The 24,526-nt window shown below is 26.3% G+C and overlaps 6 protein-coding genes across 6 annotated transcripts; 1 reads left to right on the top strand and 5 right to left on the bottom strand.

Annotated features, from left to right (window-relative positions):
* Positions 1-8,931: 8,931 nt before the first annotated feature.
* OCT59_016296 (uncharacterized protein) lies at positions 8,932-10,281 on the bottom strand (the record flags this gene model as incomplete). The annotated part of the gene is made up of 1 exon (XM_025328648.1): positions 8,932-10,281. One exon carries the CDS (start codon positions 10,279-10,281, stop codon positions 8,932-8,934), a length of 1,350 nt encoding a protein of 449 aa, XP_025165659.1.
* A 1,497-nt stretch (positions 10,282-11,778) lies between these two features.
* On the bottom strand, positions 11,779-12,225 carry OCT59_016297 (uncharacterized protein; the record flags this gene model as incomplete). The annotated part of the gene is made up of 3 exons (XM_066132384.1): positions 11,779-11,891; positions 11,972-12,068; positions 12,190-12,225. The coding sequence occupies 3 exons, from the start codon at positions 12,223-12,225 to the stop codon at positions 11,779-11,781; spliced, it is 246 nt and encodes an 81-aa protein (XP_066003377.1).
* A 907-nt stretch (positions 12,226-13,132) lies between these two features.
* On the top strand, positions 13,133-14,806 carry OCT59_016298 (uncharacterized protein; the record flags this gene model as incomplete). Its single annotated transcript, XM_025328649.1, has 1 exon — positions 13,133-14,806. The coding sequence occupies one exon, from the start codon at positions 13,133-13,135 to the stop codon at positions 14,804-14,806; it is 1,674 nt and encodes a 557-aa protein (XP_025165660.1).
* Positions 14,807-17,803: 2,997 nt separating this feature from the next.
* OCT59_016299 (uncharacterized protein) lies at positions 17,804-19,177 on the bottom strand (the record flags this gene model as incomplete). Its single annotated transcript, XM_025328650.1, has 1 exon — positions 17,804-19,177. The coding sequence occupies one exon, from the start codon at positions 19,175-19,177 to the stop codon at positions 17,804-17,806; it is 1,374 nt and encodes a 457-aa protein (XP_025165661.1).
* An 889-nt stretch (positions 19,178-20,066) lies between these two features.
* Positions 20,067-20,621, bottom strand: OCT59_016300 (uncharacterized protein; the record flags this gene model as incomplete). Its single annotated transcript, XM_025332897.2, has 3 exons — positions 20,067-20,184; positions 20,267-20,427; positions 20,502-20,621. The coding sequence occupies 3 exons, from the start codon at positions 20,619-20,621 to the stop codon at positions 20,067-20,069; spliced, it is 399 nt and encodes a 132-aa protein (XP_025165662.2).
* Positions 20,622-22,866: 2,245 nt separating this feature from the next.
* Positions 22,867-23,317, bottom strand: OCT59_016301 (uncharacterized protein; the record flags this gene model as incomplete). The annotated part of the gene is made up of 2 exons (XM_066132385.1): positions 22,867-23,190; positions 23,258-23,317. 2 exons carry the CDS (start codon positions 23,315-23,317, stop codon positions 22,867-22,869), a joined length of 384 nt encoding a protein of 127 aa, XP_066003378.1.
* Positions 23,318-24,526: the final 1,209 nt, after the last annotated feature.

The following is a 24,526-nucleotide window of genomic DNA, read 5'->3' on the forward strand; positions in this document are numbered from 1 at the left end:
AATTTTTTTTTTGGGGATAACCTCATTATAACGCCAAATTCCTTAATTAAATGTGGCTTGCATTTTGTATTATGCACAATTGCCGCATGAATAATTATTTTAAATATATATTTGCTGTTTACATGCCTTATTTATTTAGACCAAAATTAGCCAATAATTTAATACGCCTAACTCCGAAGGTTTCGCCCGTTCAATGCCGTTCATACCTATACATACGCAGAAAAAATATGCAATATTAATAATAAATAAATTAGATAAGTATTATATGCGTTTGGAATTTTCATATTAATAATATTTGAATAGCATAATATACTGCTAACTGAAAGTTTTGTCATCTGATCACGTGATCTATACAAGGTGTCATTCCTACTATGCAAAATAATTTTTGTTATCCACCTGATATCAATACCATTCCAGTTTTGATCCAGTCTCTTTAATTATTCACAATTATATCCTAGTGAACTATCCTAATTACAGAACTATTTATGTTTATAGATAAAAAAAAAATCCACTTTTACAGACACAAAATCACATGGCGAGAGACACTCGGACATTCGGCAATACCCGGTAAAAACTCAGAATAAGGTAAAATTATATCGGTAGATTTGGAGCACTGATCCGAATACAGCGGTATGATTTTTAACCTATCGAGTTTTACCGAGTTACTTCTATTATTAAATTTTTTTTTTAACAAACTTGTACGACCTGCCTTGGATTAGACACAGAGACAACGTAAACAATTCGAAGTGTCAAAAAGGAAAAAATGACGATACCATCACATATCTGCCGATCCTCCAACTTCGACCTCTTCGTCCAAGCGGAAATGCAACTCCTCTCATCAACGATACGTACACTCACTTATGATAAAACCATCAACAAAGAACTTTTGGATGTAGAAGTCAACATACGATGAATTATAAGCAACTTTCTACATTCTGATACTGACAATCAAAAGACAAACTTTAATTTTCAAATATTATAGATTTATTTCCTTTTTCTTCCTTTTATCCTTTAAATATGCGCTAGTTTAGTTTCTTGTTATTACTTTTATGGTTCTAATTGTGCGTTTTTTTTAATAGTAGACGGTCTTGTATTCAGTGGCCTTACATCAGTTTTTTAAATTCTACGTATAGTACTGTATATTTAATGTATAATATATGTAGTTTGTAACTGTGTATGAGTTCTATTAGTCATAAAAATAAATAAAAAACGTGCTTTATATAAAAGGAAGTAACGTAAAGCAATATAATTAACTTTGTGTTTCGTGCTTTATAATAGTGTACAGAGAAATATTAGTGTACAGAGATAACGAAAATTAGTAATGTTACGTGTACTCATTTTAGTTAATCTACGTTACGCACTTGCTACCTACCACTTTTTGTACCGTATCTTTGTACTATGTCTTTGTATTGCACCTTTGTTACCTTGGTAGTCACCGTAAAACGTTACAAAATTTTAATCGGAAATTTATTTTTCCACTATAGCCGTTTTTATATTGTAGAATATAAATGGTTATATTTGGTGAGTTTAACTTTGGAAACCATAATCGATAAGAGATTTTTAATTGGTCGTGATTATGTGATTTTCATTATAACCTATAAGCGAATTCTACCCATTTAGTTTTTTCTGAACTAAATAAATTTTATCAAATTCAAATTTCAAATTTCATAATTGAATTAGGTTAGTCCGTTAGTGACTTCCCATTATAGTTTGTAACATAATGAGTTCATTATCTTTATATAAATAAACATAAATTGCACATTATAGTATCGAGAGATCATCTCGTTCACACTCATTAACAATGTTTAATGAAATGAAAATGTTGGAGAAGGTAAATTTAATTTTATTGACTTCTGCATACATAAAATTAATATTCTTCTTAGAATTAAACATCAATATATTGAGTTTATCAATACTGTTCTTTTTTCGTAGAATCTGAACAAGAATTTTTAATGAAATAAATTTACATTTAGAGGTTATTTTTGAAGTTGCATTACAATTGTCTCATGTGTATTAATCTTTTAATCAATACGATATATATAATCAATGAAAAAAAAAATTCCATCAATTCATCATATAAGATAATTGTACGCAGAGTATTACAATTATTCTTCGGAATATTAATCTTAAAATAGGAGCGGTAATTGTGGTAATATTGAAGTAGTATCAAAAATAATTATTATATTTGAAAATTTTGTCCCGAGCTTTCCTTGATTATTTAAAAATACTTTGTGTTACCTTGAATAGTACTTATTTCTTGAACATCTACCAATATAACTTCTTTTGTTTATATAATTCTATCTAATTAAATGATGCGAAAATAAACACGATCTGCAATAACCACTAAAAAATCCTTTTTTAATAATTATTTGTAATTGATATTATAAAAACTGAAAATAAAAAAAATGATAGTGTTTGAATATGGAAAAATGGTTCGTTTTGGAAAAAAGACGGTCTTCCTGACATAAAGATGAAGAGCAGATGGTAGGTGTGATACAAAAGTCATAGAAATGCTGGGATCATTCAGGGAAGGAGAAGAGGGGTTTTACCGTCGTCATCAAAACTCGGTGCTTGGGTTAGGCTAACATTTGATCTCTATGGATGAAGAAAAGGTTAGTACTGCACAACTTACGGACAGACGAATGACCACCGAACCGCCGCCTCCGCCTTTGGTTGATGAGGTAGCCGATACGATACGGTTGATAGATTCAAGAAAAACTGGGTGGTCCACCTAAACCGATATTGATTCCGCCTAAAGATCACATATCACCAGTAGTAGTAGATATGATTACGGATTTAAGAAAGAATGAAGATTTATTTGCCGGATTTCTTATTCCCAAGTAGAGAAGTAGAAGATATTTTTCGAAAAAGAAATGTGTACAAAAAAAAATCAAGAAAATCTACACCAATCGAACTTGACGCATACAATTTAGTTAATGTGACTTGCTCGGCAAGGTTATCTTACCCATCAGAAAAACTGAAGCTTCAACAACAGATGGTACAAAAGAGGGTAAGAAGCGTGTTATAGAAGGGATTGATGAAGTAGTTAAAGTTATCAAGAAGGAGACAGCAAAAACTAAGCACAAAATAAAAAAAAATAAAAATGGTACATGTCAAAAAGGATTCTTTTTGATTCACTGTAATACTATGATCAGTAGTGATGCAAACTTTTGATGGCAATGCGAGGACCCAGAAATATATATAAAAGGGTCAGATTGAGTTTGCGTATTTTGAACTAAAAAAACATGAAAATCTTTCCTTTTTTAGATAATTTTTGATAATGCCAGTCATAATTTTATTATTTCCTATTATAGTAACCGACTGACATTATCATAATTCCGGCCCTGAAAAAATGCGTACAGCTCACAGAGTCACAGTAAAAAAATTTTCATCACCTGACCCCTATAATACAGTTTTGACGTATGACGTAATTTAAAAAATAATTAAATAATTTAATTAAAAATAATAAGGGCAGTGACATATATTAGCTAATATTATTTTAATAGTAACTCCCCACCCCCTAAAATATTAGCTAATATATGTCATTGCCCTAATAATTACTGCTTCTTTTAATTAACAGCATTATTTAACATTTTTCTATACGCAATTTTACTATTACTAGTATATAAACGAAGGATATAAAATCATAATGATAGCATGTAAACAATTCACTCTAATCTAGTATTTAAACTAGCTATGTCAATAGGATTAAATTCCATATTATTATTAACTTCTTTATTAGTATTAGGTATATTTAGTCCATTTTCTCCATCCTGAAAGATTGGATTTGTAGATCTATAAAATTATAGTAGTAGAATATGGCGATATGTTAAATTTCGAAACTTAAAAGCAGTTTTCAAATAAAATAAAAATAAAAAATAAAAGTTTATATTATTAATATCAAGTATATTAAGTTTAAAAATAGCTACATCAAAAGTTTATTATTTAAAGCCTAAAAAATTTAAAAGTAATTACGTCAAAAGTTTATGTAAAGCCCAAAAGTCTAAAAAAATCCATATGGCAAAGTAATGGTGTCATACGACAATGTGACGCTACTGACATACTGACAGGACGTTGAAAAAAAATGATATAACTACATAAGGTTCAAAAGTCTGCACCACTAATGATCAGTTGTTAACACGTGAAACTTGAGAGGGAAGTCAATGATATTACCTGAAGCGATTCGTATAAATAGTCAATCAATCATTATAATCATAAACAAGATCTTTCGCGACAGTACGTGCTGTATCTAAAATTTTTCGCTTGAATTTACTTAGACACTTCGAGAAAAGTAAATTATAAGTCAAGCAGGCTGAACAACCACTTCTTTCCTTAATAAACGTAATTTTTGTTAAGCAAGAAGAAAGCGTCTGCGACAGAGGGAAGCTGTTGGAAGCCAACGTCTAGCAGGGTTTATTGTACAAAAATTACTGGAGTTTAACAACATAAGGCGTCTGCGACGTGCGGGTAAGTGTTTTAATACACTAATTTCAAAAGATCATAAGAAAATATGAGGATTAATTTATATAGCTGTTTAGATAGTTCTTGTGGGGTACTTGCAAATTCTAATTCTGAAGACTGGTCCTACATAAATTTTTAAAACTAAACAGCGAGTTCCTTATCGACCTACCGCCATTTTTAGACATTTGGAATGTCTTGATGGTACTTGGACCAGAAGATTCCTGCGCGAGGTGAATAAGATGAACCAAGTATTATATAATAATGTAAAAAGGAATGTATTTCATTTCAATTTAATTACGGAAGAGAGCTCCTGGTCAGCTACTTCCTGACTCAAGTGTTGGTGATGGAAACTTCTGGTCAGCTACTTCCTGACTCAGGAGCATCATCTACTTCCTGGTCCTCACCTTTGCGACTCCTTTTGCTTTTGCTTTTATTTGAATCATTGAGATTTTGGATCAGCGAAGGATGTTAGCCTTCTAACTTTTTATTTCATTACAATAAGATGAATTCAGAACATGACGACGTAACTGTATGTCATTTTTGGAAAGAGGTGATATCAAAAGGAATCAAGTAAGTTTAAGTAAAATCTCAGCAATTTCTTTGGTTATATAAGTACATCCTTTTAGAAAGTGTCTTTAATCTTCTTTATAGCTTAAGCTCAAGAATGTTCTTGATACTGAGAGTATCGAACTATTAAAAGTATCAAGCAAATTTCAATCACAAAAAGTTCATTGCTACCAAAAGAACGCTTGTCACGTGAGGAATTCATCAGATCTTCGTAATCTTCTTGAAGTAACGGTCAAAAAGACCAGTTTGGAATACAAACAAGGTTAGTCCACAAAAATTTTCTCCCCTCCTTTCCTACCCGAATACCTGTGCAGATTAAAACTATCCAAGGCTTCTCCAAGAAAAAATTACCATCAAAAATGTCAACTTCGGCGAACGATGTTGAGAATCTGAAACCTTCTGGTATATAAATAACTACATAAGTATATGTTAATACCAGTGTTATTTTAATGTTTTTTATATCATTTATGTATTTTTGTAGGATATGAGTGACGAAGTCGACAATTTTTTTAACAGTCCGCCGAGAAAAAATATGGACGACGAGGGGGTGAGGTATAGTATTATATTAAAATGAATTTCTTATCCGTAGCAGATAATTCAGGAATATAAGAACACTAACTGACATGTTCTGTTTCTGTCCTGTGATCCAGATGAAATCGGAGAATCAAAGATTAAACGATGGTGATTTAAATGAAGAGTTCCTCTCTCTGCCAATATTCCTCCTCAATTTCCATCAATTCTAACGATAATCATGAACAAACCAACATCAAGCAGGTTATTATGAATCATCCGATTTATTTGAAGATGATGATTATAAAGTAGAACATGACAGTTATAACAAGGACAATGTAAAAAGTAAAAAAGTACACTTTTGTAGATTTCAATTTTTGATATTTGACAAAATTAATATAAAGTATCTCTAATTAATCACTTAATGTACATACAAGTATCAGAGTCTGTTTCTTCTCACCAAGGTGCATCAAGAAATAATTAAGATGATCTCAAAATTAAAAGTATATAATTTTATTTCATTTTCATTTTCAATAAATATTAATAATAACTTAAAAATAACTATTTTTAGGTTCTAAAGTTCTGACCATATTACAATTGAAGAAATGAGTTTATATATATATTCAAATATTTTAAAAACTTAGGATAATTGAATAAAGTATTCAAAAGTGAATAGTTACATATTCATTTAATCTTGTTTTAAAATCATCATTTGAACTGAGTAAGTTACATGAATGTAAAGTTGAAAAATCATGTTGAAAATATTTATAATTTTATGTTTAATATTTCTGTATTTATATAAATATTTATTATAATACTGATTAATGGTGAAAACGAATTCATCAAATTGTTCATTACATGATATCTTCAATTAATATTAAATTTCGCTGTTACATAAAAAATTTTAAGATACTAAAAAATTTGTATAATTAATAACAGATAACTTAAGTTATTTACTTTAGTTTCGGATTTACTTAGTTGAATTTTTCGTTGATTATACTGTATCAGTGATTGCCGCAGCTTGAAAAAAATCAAACTCGATTACCATTTTCATAAGTATCCCGTTAATAACTTGAAAGATTCAGCGGTTATGAACGCTTCGTTTTTGGGGAGTTAAATCAGTGTTTAAACTCATTCTTCATTTTCAGTTAAATCAAATTATTTGTTTATGTCACTTGGTTGGTTTTATATTTTTTTATGGAGAAATGTTATGATAATTTTAGACCAAAATTTTTTTTTATTAATTCGTAAAAAATCGGACATCAAATTAGTAGTACCCACGACCAAATAGAGGTAGTACAAAAAAATTATCCAAATAAATTAATCTATAAAATTTGTATAAATTTTAATCACAATAAATGATGAACGGAAAAAAGAGCGCTAATTCAAACATAACTCGACTTTTTTGGCATTGGATAGTATAGTAATTCAATAAATTATAAACAAAAAAAATAATGACTAGAAAAACTTGTAAGCGTTATGCTCCTTTTTCTCCTTCAAAGACGATTGGATCAGTTTCATTATAGTTATCATATACAACTATTGCATCTTGTAGTGCAAGTTGATAAAGAAAATAATATCCGAAAAAGGTTTTTCCGATGCTCGGATTTCCAGTTATTAATAAGCAATATGAGATAATACCATAAAAATAAGCATATCATTTTATCCCAAGTCCTGTTAATGTTAAAAGAATTATTTAGATGATAACAAAACTCTTTGTTTCACTTCTTTAATTAAGAAATCGCGTTTGTAAGACTTTTGGATTAACATAGATGGGTATGAAATTAGTTTATGATAAAATTTTTTTATTTATTGCATGATAACTTATTATAAAAGATTATGCTTCTTATTGCTCGTATTTTTCAATTAAACCTTTTGTTTTATAGTTTTGCAATAAATCTTTCATCATTTTATCTCTTTTTGGAATGTTTTGTAATATCATTGTATTCCTTATCAAAAAATAATAAAGATTTCAAACTTATATGACAAGAAGGATGTAATTGGCGAAGATTATGTCAATATTTTGAATAATTCATCCCAATTAATTTCATATACACCAATAAATTCTAAGCTAGTTAAATACTGACAATTAATTTCAAATTCTGAAACATTCTAATTTAACTATGATAAATTGATAATATTGAGATTTGGACAACTTTGATAAATTGCCTGTCCTTCATCGAAAGAATAACAATTAAGATAGATTTCAACGAGATTCCCTTTTGTATTTTTAATTAAGCTTGATAAAATATTATATGGAATGTATTCGCCTTTAAAAATATTTCTAAATTATCATAATTTATATTATTACAACTCTTATTATGTGCTAATTATAGATTAACTAAATTACAAGATATGTAAGAAACTTTTTCAATTTATTCTCAAATATTGGATGGTATCCGAATGTTTAATTAGTGATTCTTAATTTATTTGTATTTTAATGGTAAAACTGCTAAAACTGTTTATTTTAGAATTTTTTTTGAGCTTCAATTAATTTAACTGACATCAATAGAATTAATACCTAATAAAAGTTTAAATTTTCTAATTTTTTTACTTTGTCAGAGCCAACCTTCTAAAATCTTGCTCCTGGTTAAATTCTTTTCTATGATTCACCCATAAAATTAGTACAATCATTTCACACCAAGCTCTGTTAATTAAGATGTGTGAATATAAAAAAATGGGACCATTTTGTAATTCTTTTAATATTAAGAAAATAACGACTTTGTTAAGTTTTTGAAAAAAATTTGCTTTTTTTACTATTTTTACGCTTGATTGTCATCATTGCATTACTTCGCTTAGTTCATTTTAAAAAATTTTCATTGGCTTTTACATTGTGATTGTGACGCCTGAAACATCATTATTTCTAATCATTTGTCATTTAGTTATTTCAGTCATTGCCGACCAACATTATTTTTTAATGATTCAGGTCATTTGTTATTTGATGATATGTCATTTGTCATTTATCATTTCAAGCCTGAGATGATAGTAGGAGCGTAAATTTTAGATGGTTTATACAACTTCAAAGTAATATTTGACAATGCATTAAATAAATATTCAGTTATCATTATAAGAAATAATGATTATAATATTTACTATAAGGTAATAATACTAGTAAATTTTTGGAGTATGGATTTGAATATAAAACTTAAGTTTATTAACCAAATTGTAAATGGAAACATAAATTCAATATTATCATATTTGTATAAAGCTTGTGGGGATTGTATAATAAAAGTATATACTTGTTAAATGCGCAATTCTATGAAATAAAAGATTTGCTTTTCCTTTAATTTATTGCTCATGCAAAACAATATAAAATAAGAAAGTATTATTTTATTAAATGGTTCTAGAAACATATGTTACTATGATATTATTTATTACTATATGACTTAATAATTAAATGGTATAAATATAACCATTATTATAATTATATTCTTGAATCCATTCAAAATAAACCAAACCAACTCGTATATTATTGTGACTTTTAACTATTCCTTCATCTATATATTTTTTGATTAAAGTTAAAAAATCTTCATCATAAATATTTGTTTGTAATAACATAGGATGTCTACCTTTCCAATTGTCTAAAAACAATTTAAAAGTTTCTAATCTAGAAACTACATATTTAAAATAAAATTTAAACTTAAATAAACTAGTTGGTGATGATTTAGCTAATATTTCGAGTAATTCATCCCAACCTAGCAATCTATTTTGACCATAATAAGTTTCAATAATAAATAATTCAACTAAACATTTACATTTAGTTAATAAAATTTCTAATTCTGAAACTTCATCATCAATTAATGGTAGTTTCAAATATCTGAGATTCGGACAATTTTGATAAATTGATTTGATATATCTATTATTTTTACCAATGAATTCGTTTATGCTGATTTCAGTAAGATATCCTTTTGTACATTCAATTATAATCACCAAATTTTCAGTTGAGATGGATTCAAATGTTAGAAATTTTAAATTTGGTAAAGATAAATGTTTGTTTAAATTAAAACATGATTTTATGTGCAAACTTATTAAATTATGTTTGGTTAATATTTTCAATGAATAACTATCTAATTTATCATCTAATTTATGAAGGACTATGCTATTTAGGTTGTTTTGTGCTTCAATTAAATTTTTGATTTCAGAATTCCACTCATAAACTTCAAATTTTTTAATAGATTTGCTTATTTTGGCTAACCATTCTAAAAGTTTTTGATTATCCCGAGAGTAATATTCAAGGACTTTAAGTTCAGAAAAGCAATGCTCAGCTCCTGGAATAAGAAATATTTGGTCATAATTGCATGATGTTATTTTAAGGTGAGTGAATTTTGAATTTTTATTAATAAATAACTTCCATATTTCATCTGCTATGAAACATTGTTTGGATCTTTCAATCTTTCTAGTATAACGGAATAGTAATTCATCTAGGTGATAGAAATCTAAATATTTACAAAAGCTAACATAATTATATAAAGGTCTTTGTAATATTATTGATGCATTTTTTCCATTTTTAATTTGATTTCTCAGAATTTTTTTTGCCTCATTTGATAAATGTGAAATAATTACATTATTGTTTGATTTTTTGCTTGACCAAGGATTTTTCCAGAGAATTGGAATGATAACACTACACCATGTTTTATTAACCAAAAGACATGAATATAATGTATTTCTGACGTTTCTGATACTTTTGTTATATTGTAGTTCTTCAAATATTAAAATAAGAATATCAATGTTTAAATTGAACATTTTGAAAAGTATAAAAATAAATGATAAAATTATCCAAAGTATATATATATATCACACATTCTATTAAACATAATTATGACTCATTATTATAGTTTTATTAACACATCATGATGCAGAAAATAACCTTATGAAAAATTTTATTTGGATCAAACATATTTATTTATTTAAAATAAATCAAATAATCTCATAATCACTAATAATTTATTACTCTGACAAAAAAAGATCTAGCTTTTATTACAAATTTAGTAAATGAATTTCAATTCCATGTGACTAACCTAGGAGGGTTCAATATCAAATTGAAGGTCAAACACATTCCAACCAAGTTTGCTTGATAATAAGTTTATATTAAAAATATGAGTGGATTTCTTATTGAATACTTGTGGATTATAATAGTGGATCAGAATTATTAAGACTATTTATCAAAAATTGTCAAAATCTTAAAGATCTTAGCCTATCATATTATTTAGAATTTGGTTAATTATATAAATCTTTGCTATTAGTTAGCTAGAGTATTTGAATTTCCGAGCTTATTATAAAGAAAAGTCATATATAATTAATATATATCTAGTATATTCGTATGTAAGAATGCAATCATCTTTGTCTAATGGATTATTTAATATTATTTACTTAATGTTACTAATTTTACTTTAAATTGGAATCAAAAACCAAGAATGAACATAGCTTATATATAGCCTGGGGAAATTAGCTATTTAATTAATACAATCTTCCTACAATCATGTTTAACTTTAAATTTTACTAAAAGTTTATAATAATTATTTAGTAAAATAAATGTATTACTTTTCAGATTATGTAGTCAAAAGAAACCTTATCCATATTTTATTTTTACTAATAGTCAAAATATAGTACAGAGTTGTATTTTTTAATACTGAGTTCAATAATAATTTGTATAACAATTTATTAATTTATTTATTTAGATATAGTGAATTTAAATATTTACAAAAGCCAACATAATTAAGTAAAGGTCTTTTTAGTATTTTTGATGCATTTTCAATATGATTATTCAGAATTACTTTTGTATCATTTGATAAATGTGAAATAATTACATTAAATATTGATTTCTTTTTCTTTGATGTTTCAAGGATTTCTCCAGAGAATTGGGATGATAATTCTACACCATGTTCTATTAACTGAATCATAGAATGTACTTCTTACTTTTCTAATCTTTCTATTATTTGTAATTCTTCAAATATTAGAGATGAATATCATCATTTAAATCTGACATTTTGAAAAAGTATAAGGATAAAATTATCCAGTTGTACAGTACATATATATACAGTACACATATATAGTACAATCATGACTCATTTATCGTAGTTTTATTAATGCATCAATATGATGCAAAAATTTCCCTATGAGAAAACTTTATGCAGTTCAAACATATTGCCTAAAAGTGATGCTGTAATTGAAACAATGAACTTAAAGCCTAAATGAATAACAATAATGCCAGATAATAGAATGCACTATTATTGCATGGAATTAATGTTCATTGAAAGGAGTGGTATGATACAATACACAAAGTGTTGATTGTGGAGATGATATTGAATCAGCAGTAAAGTATATAGCAGGTATCCAAGTTGCTAATTTGAATCCTAATAGAAAATGTTATGTAAACTCTAATTATCATGTCAAACTTGACTTTTTATCAATTTAGATAAACAAAATTAGGTACCATTACAGGAATATACAATCCGCAAGAATGATGAATGAAGGAAATGTTGGTTATATTCATGCACATGCACTACTAGGAGAGTGGAAGGAATGGTCACCTGAAAAAAAATAGAAAAGGTTGTTAAAAAGTGAAAAATTGAAAACCAAATCCTACTTTTATGCTTCATACACAATTAAACAATGGACCATGTCAATTTTGAATAAAAAAAGTGAGTTTACCTGTTTGCCGTATTTATTTCTAAACATAGGTAACATATTTGCTTGTTAGAAAAACAGGGTGAATTAATAAGTAATATTCAATTCTAGAAATTTTGTTATATAAATTCCTTGATTATAGTAGAACCAAATACTCACTAACCTTGAAAATATTGCAAATAATAAGTGAATTCCCAAGAAACAAAGAGGTAATAATTATTGATTATGCTATTTATTTATTTTTTGAATAGTCAACAAGTTTTTACCAGTGGATTGGCTCTAAAAGAAAATGAAAAGATTCATCATCCTGGACCAATAAAAAAAATATCTCAACAAGTCAAACATCTTTTAGAAACAATGTTTCGTACTGGAACGGCAAATTCTCATCAAAAATTAAATGCACAATAAATGCATGAGACGTGCAGAACTTGGTAAAATTGAAGAAAATGACATCTAAAGTATTTACAGTAATAAACTGAATTTCAACTTTGTCACGTAAATGGAAAGAGATCATGGCTTGCGTTCCTTGGAAGAAAATATGGACTGAAAATTCATAAAAAATACTTGTAAGAAGTAGAAATATAAATAATGAAATAATGTTTAATAAAAGCTAAAATTTGTACTTTGAATACTTTGTTAAAGGTGAAATTAATATATTATATATGTATATTTCTGGAAAAAAAGTTTTAAATGATTTTTTTTTTTGTCGAACTGTACTTTTATGCAGCTTGTCATGTGATTTGGCGGAGCAGTGAAACGACTGGTCATTCCAATTTTTAAATACGAAATGCTGATCGATTTGGCACAAGTCACGTGACTTGTATAATATGAGTAACGTAAGACGAAAAAAAATTTTGGATTACAAATGATTAATTGTGCGACAATATCAGACTCATAACTCATAACTCCTTTTTTTTTGCTGAACACAAAATCTAACCTTTCCCCTTCCTCTTTCGCTTATTAAAATATGGCATGTTCAAAAATATTTTCTGGTGAATTACCCGAATTATTGAATAAAATTATACAATATTTTCGGAATGATTATTCAACATTACATTCGTGTATTTTAGTCAATAGATTATGGTGTCGTTTAACAATTCCAATATTATGGGAAAATCCATTTTATCCATTTTTACCACAAAATCTTAAAAATTATCATTATATTGAAGTTTATTTATATAATCTAAATGATAATGATAAAAGACGATTAAATGAGTACGGAATTAATCTTCCTTTAAATTCATTATTTAATTATCCCAGTTTTATTCGACACTTAGATATACGTTCAATTTGTGAATGTATTAAAAACTGGGTTTTTGCTGAATCATCATATATTTTTACAAACTTTGATGATATATTAAATTTCATTAATAAATCATTAATTAAATTATTCAATGAAAAAGAAGCAAAATTACATACTCTTAATGTTACATATAAACATTATTTTTTTGATATTATTATTTATGAATTAGTTTTACAAAATTCAAATTTAATTTGTAATATCAAAAATCTTTATTTTGAACCTACCAAATATGTAAGTGATAATATAAACCCTCTATTAAAATTTTTAAATTCTAATTGTGATTCAATTTCATCAATCTATCTTCCAAATTTTGAAAATCATCATAAAGATAGTAATACATTTATTGAATTATCACGATTAATTAATTCACAAAAAAATCTTAATAAAATTTTATTATATAAAGGTTTCCCTCTTTCAATATTATTAAATTCTAATTGTTTAAACACTTTAAATATTATTATATTTTGTGAAATTGATTTTAAAAATATAAATATTTTAAATGAAGTATTTGAACAATTAAATGTAATAGAATCTATTCATATTATTGGTTGTTATTCTTTAGATTCTAATTTTACTCAACAAATAATTAATTTAACTAAACCATTTAAATTAAAATCTTTGATCTTCTATGAAAAATCTTTGATCTTGAAAGATTCAATGGAATTAATATTACAAAAATCTGGAGATTATTTGGAAAATTTTGGATTATCAATTGATCCTACATATAATTATCCAGTTCCACAACTCTTTAATTCAAACCTTCAACTAATTAAATTAATCACAAGTTATTGTACGAAAATTAAATTCTTTAAATTACAAGGATTTAATGATCAGGATATTTATTTAACATTTAACTTAATTGAAACCTTTAAACAAAATCTTAATTGTCTTACTATTGATATAAATTATCTTGGATTTGGTTTTAGTAATAGACATATTGAACTTAGTTCAACTGTACTTCAAAATTTAGGTCAAATTCTTCCTTTTAAATTAGAATATTTGAATTTGTCTCTTGTTTTGAATACAAATGATTTTGTATTATTTTTGAAAAATTCTCAAAATACTTTTATTAAGGAATTATTACTTAATAATATAGTAAATGGAACACGAAAAAAAGTTGGTCAAGACAATACGTTATATAATATAAAAGAATATATTATGAAAAAGAAAAGAGTTAAATATTTTGCTTTTCAAAACCTTTTCACTGATAATTATTCTGGTGAAAATTTGTTTGATATGAAAGATGAAGTAAAGGAATTTAAATTACATGATATAATAGTTCAAAATTATTATAAAATGAAACTTGATTTTATCGAATTTTTAAAAGAAGAGATTTAATATTTGGAAGATTTACGTAATAATGATATTTAATTTTTGTTACTTATAATACAATGGAGCTGCGACACATAATTTATTTTTTTTATTAATTGGATGCGTATTTTTTTTTTGTTAAAATAAAAAAGTTTCATCACAAATAATTATTTATTAAATGAATAATGAATGAATATATGAATTAGGAATAATGACAAAAATGGTCGACATATATAAATTGAAAATCGGAAGTCATAAGGGTTGTCACATTTATTACGTAATATTCATTTATTATAAGTACCCTAACCCTAATACTAATCCCTTAATTTTACTATAGAATCTATATACTTAAGTATTACTATATATTTACAAATAGATATTTCCATAAAAATACTACATATATTAAGTATATATTAAAAGGTTCGGATCAAAAAATTTTTGCTGACAATATTTATTTCATATGTGACAGGTCTTGTATTATTTATTTCATGGGGAGTTGGAAATAAATGGGTAATCCCCTGGAGCGTGTCACTCATTAAATATTAACTATTTTAACTATTTTAAACTAAAATTAGTAATTTTCCGGCTATCTATATGAGACCGGGAAATAACTAAACGAAGATTCCCGGTCATTTATAAACTCAACTAATCACTCGCAATTTTTAAAAATTAGTATGAAGGTGATCATGAGTGACACTTAGTGCGACAGGGGATTAATGTCTAAATTACCTGACTCAAACGACTAATCTGTGTTAGCTGAAAGTAATCAGGTATAAATTAATTTAAAAACAGTTAATAGTTATATTGTCTTAGAATCTAATATAGTTTATAAATATAATTTATTACATCTTAATATATGTAAATTTAACTACCATTTGATATTAACTGTAAAATTCCTGATTTCAACCAATAAAAACTTTTAAATATTTCTAATTTTTAATCAAGTTCACTAATATTAAAGATTACTTTCAATTAGTTTAAGTGGATCCTATCACAAAACAACAGGCAACTGCTAGTAATTATTTAAGATTTTTTTTTTATCAAAAGATATGATTGTATAATTGTTTGAGATCTTTTTTTTTTTGTCAGAAATCAAATTAAAATCAACAATTACGAAAGAATCTTTTTTTTTAAAAATAATTAATAAGAATATAATAAATAGAATAGATTATTTTTTTCATTAAACTTGACAATTTTTTTTTACGAAATTAATAAAATTTGAGATTTAAACATTTCTTAATATTTGTATACATTATTTATTATTTATAACAATAAATATTCATTATTATTTCTATTCTAATATTAAGATGATGTCTCATATGGAGCTATTTATAACTAAGTTAATTTGTTAAATTAATAAAATTAAAAAACATATTTGTTTTCCTACAAAAATCTGCATTCTAAACCTGTCTAAAAAAAGAGAATTTCTGAATCTTAACAAAATTTATACATCCGAGCCATCTAAAAAAAAGAGAATAAAATTTGAAATGTTAAATACATTTCTGCAATTCTGAAGCTTAAATACTGAACCTAAAGGTCAATTAGTAATGTTTAAAATAAAAAAAATTTAAAAAAAAAAATTACGGAACATTGTCATCTACCTGTACCTTCCGTATTGAAGCTTCAATACCAAACCTAAATAATGATGGGCTAATAAGTAACATATGAAATAAAACAAAATAAAAAAAATTGAAAAACATTAGTAACTACTCACATTATTTCATTTTGATCAGTATCCTCTCCAATATTTAACCTAAATATAGCAATGAAGAAAAATGGCAGGTTGATTAGTAATGTTTAGAATGGAAGATACTGATCAAAACAGAGCAATATGGGTAGGTGACAATGTTCCGTAATTTTTTTTATTTTACTTTTTTTTCATTTCAAAGTTTCAGAATCAAACCTAAAAAATGACAGGCTGATAACATTCAAATGAAAAAATTAAACTATTCACATTATTTCAGCTTGATCAGCACCTTCCATTCCGACTGAATCTAAAAATAGCAATGAAGAAGTTATGTTCGAAATAAAAATAAAATAAAAATAAAAATTAAAAATAATCAATTAGTAAAATTTCAATCGGAACCCTCCATTCTTAAGCTTCAAGGCTAAACCTAAAATAGCAATGAAGAAAAAAGAGCCGATTAGTAATTCAAAATGAAAAAAATAAATACAAAAAATAATGGTTTTACATCTATCCATATTGTTCTGTTTAAATCAGTTCCTCAGGCCCAAACTAAACCTAAAATAAATAAAGGGTTTGTTAATAGTAATACGAGTAAAAAATGTAATGGATGACTTTCACAACATTACATTATGATCAAATGATAATTAATTAATTGAATAATAATAAATAATGATAATAAAAGATATGTACAGTAATCATTTATTTAAAAATACTAATAATAAAATATTTATATTATAAAAATATATATAAATATAGTATCGATCATTCCCGATAAGCCAATTTTTTGCCACCAGCCCCAATTACCATTAGTCAGTGGGAGATCAGCTTTTTATACTTAAACAACCTTGATATGCAAAAAAAATTCCAGCCCTCCTCAGAGTACAGATACAGTATCTGAATCTAAATCTGATACTGGATAGTGGATACAGATATAGATGATAAAATGAACGGTAATTTAGGTTGCACAAATTATTAATAAAAAGATTTTTTTGAAAAAGGAAATTGTTTATTTGTTTATTACACAAAAAGACCCAACAATTTGCTAAACATATATAAGAATAAACTAAAAATTATTTTAAGGTGCGCAAATCTCTTGACAGATCAGTAATTTGCTGAATATTGGTCTGAGAAGCAAACTGTAACACAGCTTCAAAGTATAATTTGATAATATATTAAATATTCAGCTGCCATTATAAGAATAATGAGCTATGATGTAATAATACTAGTAAATTTTTGAAGTATTGATTTGAAATATTAAACTTAAATTTGTTAAACAAATTAAATCTTGTCAATGGGATGTGCTTGAAACATATGTTACTACTGTATGGCATGATTTATTATACTATATATGACTTGTTAATTACATGTGTAATCACTGTGTAATCGGTATCAATATAACCATTATCATGAAAATTCCTGATTAAATCACCACCACATATGTGACTTTTAATAATTCCTTCATCTATATAATTTTTGATTAAAGTTAACAAATCTTCATCATAAATATTTGTTTGTAATAACATAGGATGTCTACCTTTCCAATTATCTAAAAACAATTTAAAAGATTCTAATATAGGTAATTCATAAGTAAAATAAAATTTGAATTTAAATAAACTAGTTGGTGATGATTTGGCTAATATATTGAGTAATTTATCCCAACCTAGCAAACTATTTTGACCATTATGAGTTCCAATAATAAATAATTCAACTAAACATTTACATTTAGTTAATAAAATTTCTAATTCTGAAACTTCTTCATTTATTAATGGTAGTTTCAAATATCTGAGATTCGGACAATTTTGATAAATTGATTGTATATATCTATTATTTTTATCAAAGAAATTGTCTATGCTGATCTCGGTAAGATATCCTTTTGTACATTCAATTATAATCACCAAATTTTCAGTTAAGATGCATTCAACTGTTAGAAATTTTAAATTTGGTAAAGATAAATGTTTGCTTAAATAAAAACATGATTGTATGTGCAAACTTATTAAAGTATGTTTGGTTAATATTTTCGATTTATAACTATCTATTCCATCTAATACATCACAGACTATGCTATTTAGGTTGTTTTGTACTTCAATTAAATTGAGGATTTCAGAATTCCACTTACAATTATGAAGTTCAAAAATTTTAATAGATTTGCTTATTTTGGTTAACCATTCCAAAAGTTTTTGATCAGAATCATTATAATATATAAGGACTTTAAGTTCAGAAAAGCAATGCTCAGCTTCTGGAATAGGAAATATTTTGTTATATAAGCATGTTGTTATTTTAAGGTGAGTAAATTTTGAATTTTTATTAATAAATAGTTTCAATATTTCATCTGCTATAAATGACTTTTTGGATCTTTCAATATTTCTAGTATAATGGAATAGTAATTTATCTAGGTAATAGAGATCTAAATATTTGCAAAAGCTAACATAATTATATAAAGGTCTTTGTAATATTGTTGATGCATTTTTTCCATTTTTAATTTGATTGCTCAGAATTTCTTTTGCCTCATTTGATAAATGCGAAATAATTACATTATTGTTTGATGTTTTGTCTGACCAAGGATTTTTCCAGAGAATTGGAATGATGACACTACACCATGTTTTATTAACCAAAAGACATGAATATAGTGTATTTCTGACGTTTCTGATACTTTTGTTATATTGTAGTTCTTCAAATATTAAAATAAGAATATCAATGTTTAAATTGAACATTTTGAAAAGTATAAAAATAAATGATAAAATTATCCAAAGTATATATATATATCACACATTCTATTAAACATAATTATGACTCATTATTATAGTTTTATTAATACATAATGATGCAGAAAATATCCTTATGAAAAAATCTCAAGATCATATTTATTTATTACAAAAATTAGCCTTCTGAACAATGTATATGAATAATAAATATTTCCTTGATATTAATATATGGTTAGCTTTCAGATTTTTGATCAACTACAAGTATACCAGTGTAAAATTAACCCTGTTTGTAATAATGTTATCACACTAATTATCCTACAAAAATCAATGTGATGAAGATGTAATCTGTACTCAGAAGATCAAATAAAAAAATCTTTATTCAGGGGTAAGGCTGACCCTGCCTTTATATAATAAATCAAAGTAATATAAAATAAAAATAGTATACCAAAATTAGAATTATGTAATACTAAACATTACAACCAAACTTCAAAAGTAATTTTTTTAAGGATTTTTTTTCTCCAGCAATTTCGAATACTAAAATAGACAATTTTTGTTTATTAAATGTCATAAAATTTTAACAATCCCTATAATATAATTATATGTTTAAACTTTACAAATAAATAAAGATATTTAAAATTGTAGAATCAAAAAAGTAATACATTAAAAAATAAAGCCTATTCAATTCCCGTTTGACGGTAACGTATTCGAAGAATAGTCAAAAATTCTCCACTTGACTACAATAATCTGCAACCCTTTTCCAACGAAAAGTAAAACACACAATCTAATCATATTATTTTCTGTATTAGGTAATTTGCTCAAAAATGCATCTATTTGTTCGTTTCCTATTTCTCCACCAAAATAATTTTTACATTGACCAATAAATTCTTAACTTTTTTCTTCAATTCTTAATTTCCTGCAAATCTACTCTTCCATCACCATTTATCTCATATCTTTCTTCCTCCGAATTTTCTTCTTCAATAATTGCTATTTCACTATCGTATTCTTCATCTCGTTTCCTTTACTTATTCATTCTTTTCACCCATCTTTTGGCTCCCTTTTTCTTGTTTTGTACCATATTTTTTTTAGTTCATTATGTACTTTTGTAAGCTTTCATTCCTTTTAATTCTGTATTCTTCCATCAATATTAAATAGTACTTATCGCAAATATCTATAATTTCACAATTTACTTTTACCTTTTTACTAGGATTTTCAAAAATTTCACTTGAATTTTTTCGTTTCATAATAATAATCAAATAATCCTTTATTAATATATTGTCAAATTTAAATACAGAATATTTATACAAAAATAATAATTCGTACAGTTTTCACAAACATTACATTTCTCACTTTTCCTTACTAATTCATTATTTTCTACACTAATTTCATAACTAAAATTCTTTTCTATTGCTTCATGATGACATCCCTTACATAAAATCCAAAACCCATTTCTCATTATAATTCTGTAACACTGTTAATTCTATTGAAAATAATCTTTCACCTCACCACCAAAGATTGATATGATATCATAAATAATGTGGAAAATAAATTCGCAATGAGCGGCCTCTTTTTTACTAATTAAAATATAGAAATTTTGTTTAATTATCATAAAATATATATAGCCATTCCCTGATGACATTCACTACTTAATATTTTTAGATAGAATTTGACCCCTTAAGAACATAAATAATAAATGTATGTTTTAGCGATTAATCATTTTCTCGCAAATTTGATTATTAATCATAATATTTATTCACTTGTAATTGATAAAGTAGACATGAACTATAACATGAATGGTTAGTGCATTTTAGTGGACGAGCATTTGTCCAGATTTTAACTAAATCAGGAAATAAATGATAATTAAAAACAAGAGACATTTCAAAGAATTTCTCATAGCTATCTATATCGTAAGTATTATGCAAAAGTATTATCTAAATTGAAAAGCAAATACAAATGTTCGCTGTGTATGCAAAAAATGTTTTTGTTACACTTAAATTTATTATTATTTACTGTAAAATTGTCAAATTATAAAAGGATGGATTTAATGTCTTTAAAGAAGTTATAGTATAATTTGGTTTAAATTTCATTTCTAATTTCGTTTGTGATTGTTGTGCTTCAAAATATAACGATTAAAATTAATTTAAACAGGAAGATATTAGTAGCTTATTAATGATAAGTAGACTAAGAAAACTCTAATAATAGTATTTTTGTAATAATAATCATTTTTTAAAAGCTTTTATGGTTTTAACTTATAGTATTTAATAAAATCGTTAAATGAAAACAGCCTGTTAACGAAAATATTCAAAATAAAAATGTAAGCTTACATAGTTCAACCAAAAAATATTTTTTTTTAGCATATATTATTGTATATTTCATAATATAAATACATTATCTTATGTACATAAAAAATATATACTGATGGATAGTATAGTTATTTTACTGCATAACTGTGCAATCATGATATTCCAGTGACTCCGCGAAATAATTATTTTATATCACCATAAAACTCTTTAATATACCTTTTTAACTAATGATTTTCTTGTCCAATATTAAACTTTTTATCCATCTTTTAATAAACATTGTGAGAATATCAAGAAAAAAATATCATGAATTATTATTAGGAACGTGAGATAAAAAATAAGATTTTTTTACTTCAAATCACCGGGGTGATCATCACCGTTGGCCAGAATTATCAAATTTTACTGGCACTATATTTTTTAATGCTAGTCGATCATCATAATTTTATATATTTTTTACACTAATACAATTATGTTTGTGTACTTTATTATCATATATACGTACTATATAACTTCATACGCTCATATACATTTATACACAAAATTTTTCCCAAATCCAATTAATTATAAAGATATCATGAATGTAAAAAACGTATTAATTTAAATAAAAAGCTACATATTTAACAAAAATGACATAATATTACTAAGTCAATATTAAATGTAATTTCAAACAGAATGAGAAACGAAAAATAAAAATAGTTACATCTATAATTAAAAAGAAAAAAGAAAGCAACAAGAATAAAAAGAAAAAAGAACCAAAAATAAAACTAAAAAGAGAAGAAAAACTCTATAGTTGAAAAGTTCTATTTGTCTATGGGAGTAAAAATTTATATCCCAGCTCACATCTTCAACTGCCCTTCAAAATTACCCTGATTAATAGCCATAATTGCATAAAAAGTAAGAATTTCACTGGCGCCAACGTTAAGACACCTATTTTAAAGAAAAAATGATTGATATATGTCCTACAAAATTTACAAAATTTTTTAGTCACTATCACCTCATACCATATGAGGTTTGCCATCCTGTTAATTATGCCTAAGCAGGGAACCCCAGGACACCCATGTGGCCATTCATTGGATCTATGGCAAATGGACTCATATAGTATTCAATAACAATAACTAAGTAAGTGATATGGCATAGGAGATATGTGTCATTTCCAACGGGAACCTGGCCTTCCCTTCCATATGGATCAGCTTGGGGATCACCTATATGGCATCATTGTAGCTATGACTTTGTGCACAAAAGCAGATAGCTACTAGCCTGTAGCAAATGGTACGTACTACGAGCACATAAACCCCTATGTCAATCATAACAGTTCACCATCCGGAAGACTTTCAGTGAACCCTGCAGTGTTACACCTACACATGCGTCCATCCGGCGAACTATTATAATTATACTTACCACTTAATGATACAACCTAGCCTCGTTTAGTGTTAGCTTGTCCTCTATCAAAGGAGCTCTAGTAGTAGAAGAGGGATCCGCAGGAGAATGAGAAGAAACAGAACCAGAAGCTGGAGCATGAATAGAGGCTTCAAGAGAAGAGTTTTCCAGAGCGGTAAGTTCAGCGGTATTTGAGTATTCATTACTTCCTATACAAGCTCTATTGAGAAGGGAAAACAAGTGAATATTTGCGATGTGTAACCAAAAGAAGAATGATAACAGTAATAAAACTGCAGTATCATAAATACAGTAGGTACCAAATTTGGCAAGAACCACAAAACGTCTAAACTGACAAGAATAGTTAGGATGGGTTTTCACTTACAAACAACTTTTAATAGCTAATGAAACTCATTACCCATATGTTGTCCAAAGGCAGTAAATACAGTTCTTGATGTTGATATATCTTTTTTTCCATTTTAGTATTTACTTGCGCGTGAAAAAAGGTATTTACTTGCGCGTGAAAAAAAAGGTATTTTCTTGCGCGTGAAAAAAGATATTTACTTACGCGTGAAAAAAAGGTATTCACTTGTGCATGTATTTATTGTATTTATTTGCGCGTGAAAAAAAAGGTATTTCTCTTGCGCGTGAAAAAAAGATATTTACTTACTTGTAAAAAAAGGTATTCACTTGCGCGTGAAAAAAAAGGTATTTCTCCTGCGCGTGAAAAAAAGATATTTACTTGCTTGTAAAAAAAGGTATTCACTTGCGCGTGAAAAAAAGGTATTTATTTGCGTGTGAAAAAAAGGTATTTGTTAGATATTTATTTGAAAAGAAAGTATTTATAAAAAAAGTATTTAGTTGTGTTTGAAGGCGGAATGAAAGAGATGGAGGGGAGATATGTATTAAAAAAAAGAAAAGAAATAAATATTATTTTTTTTGTTGTACAATGATCATAGAAAAAGTATAAATGACATCAATATCTGCAATCAATTAAATCAATTACTCAACAATTTCAATACGTATGGTTATATTGTAGCTTTTAATTACCTAACATGACGTATTTACCTTTATATACATCTTTTATTCATATGAATAATTAGTTTAGATTGTGTTATCCGAAGTATTGTGTTTTGTATGATTTGTTTGCTAGTTTTTTTTTTGTAGTAAACTTTTTGCGTGTTTTACTTGTTTTATCTTTATGTTTGTCATTATTTGTTTGATAGATTTTTATCTTTAAGAAACACTTACATTGTTTACCATCATTATTAATTTTCTACTGAGAATTATTAGTGATACCTTATATTTTTTTACAATATTATTGTAATACTTATAATCTTATTACTTGTCCTTTTTGTCACGACTGTTCAATTTGATATCTCTGTCGTTAGTTATCACTCCAGACCAAATCAGTAATAACACTATTAATAGTTTGATACTCTTAGTATCAAGAACATTCCTGGGCTTAAGCTATCAAAAAGATTAAAGTCACTTCTAAAAGGATGTACTAATACAACTGGAAATATTTTGCTGAAACTCTTGATTCCTTTTTGATATCACTTCTTCTCAAAAACAACATATAGTTACGTCATCATGTTTTGAATTCACCTTTTTGTAATGAAATAAAAAGTTAGAAAACTAACATCCTCCGCTGATCCAAAACCTTAATGATCCAAACAAAAACAAA

This window comes from Rhizophagus irregularis, chromosome 24, assembly GCF_026210795.1.
Source record: "Rhizophagus irregularis chromosome 24, complete sequence".
Taxonomy (NCBI): Eukaryota; Fungi; Glomeromycota; class Glomeromycetes; order Glomerales; family Glomeraceae; genus Rhizophagus; species Rhizophagus irregularis.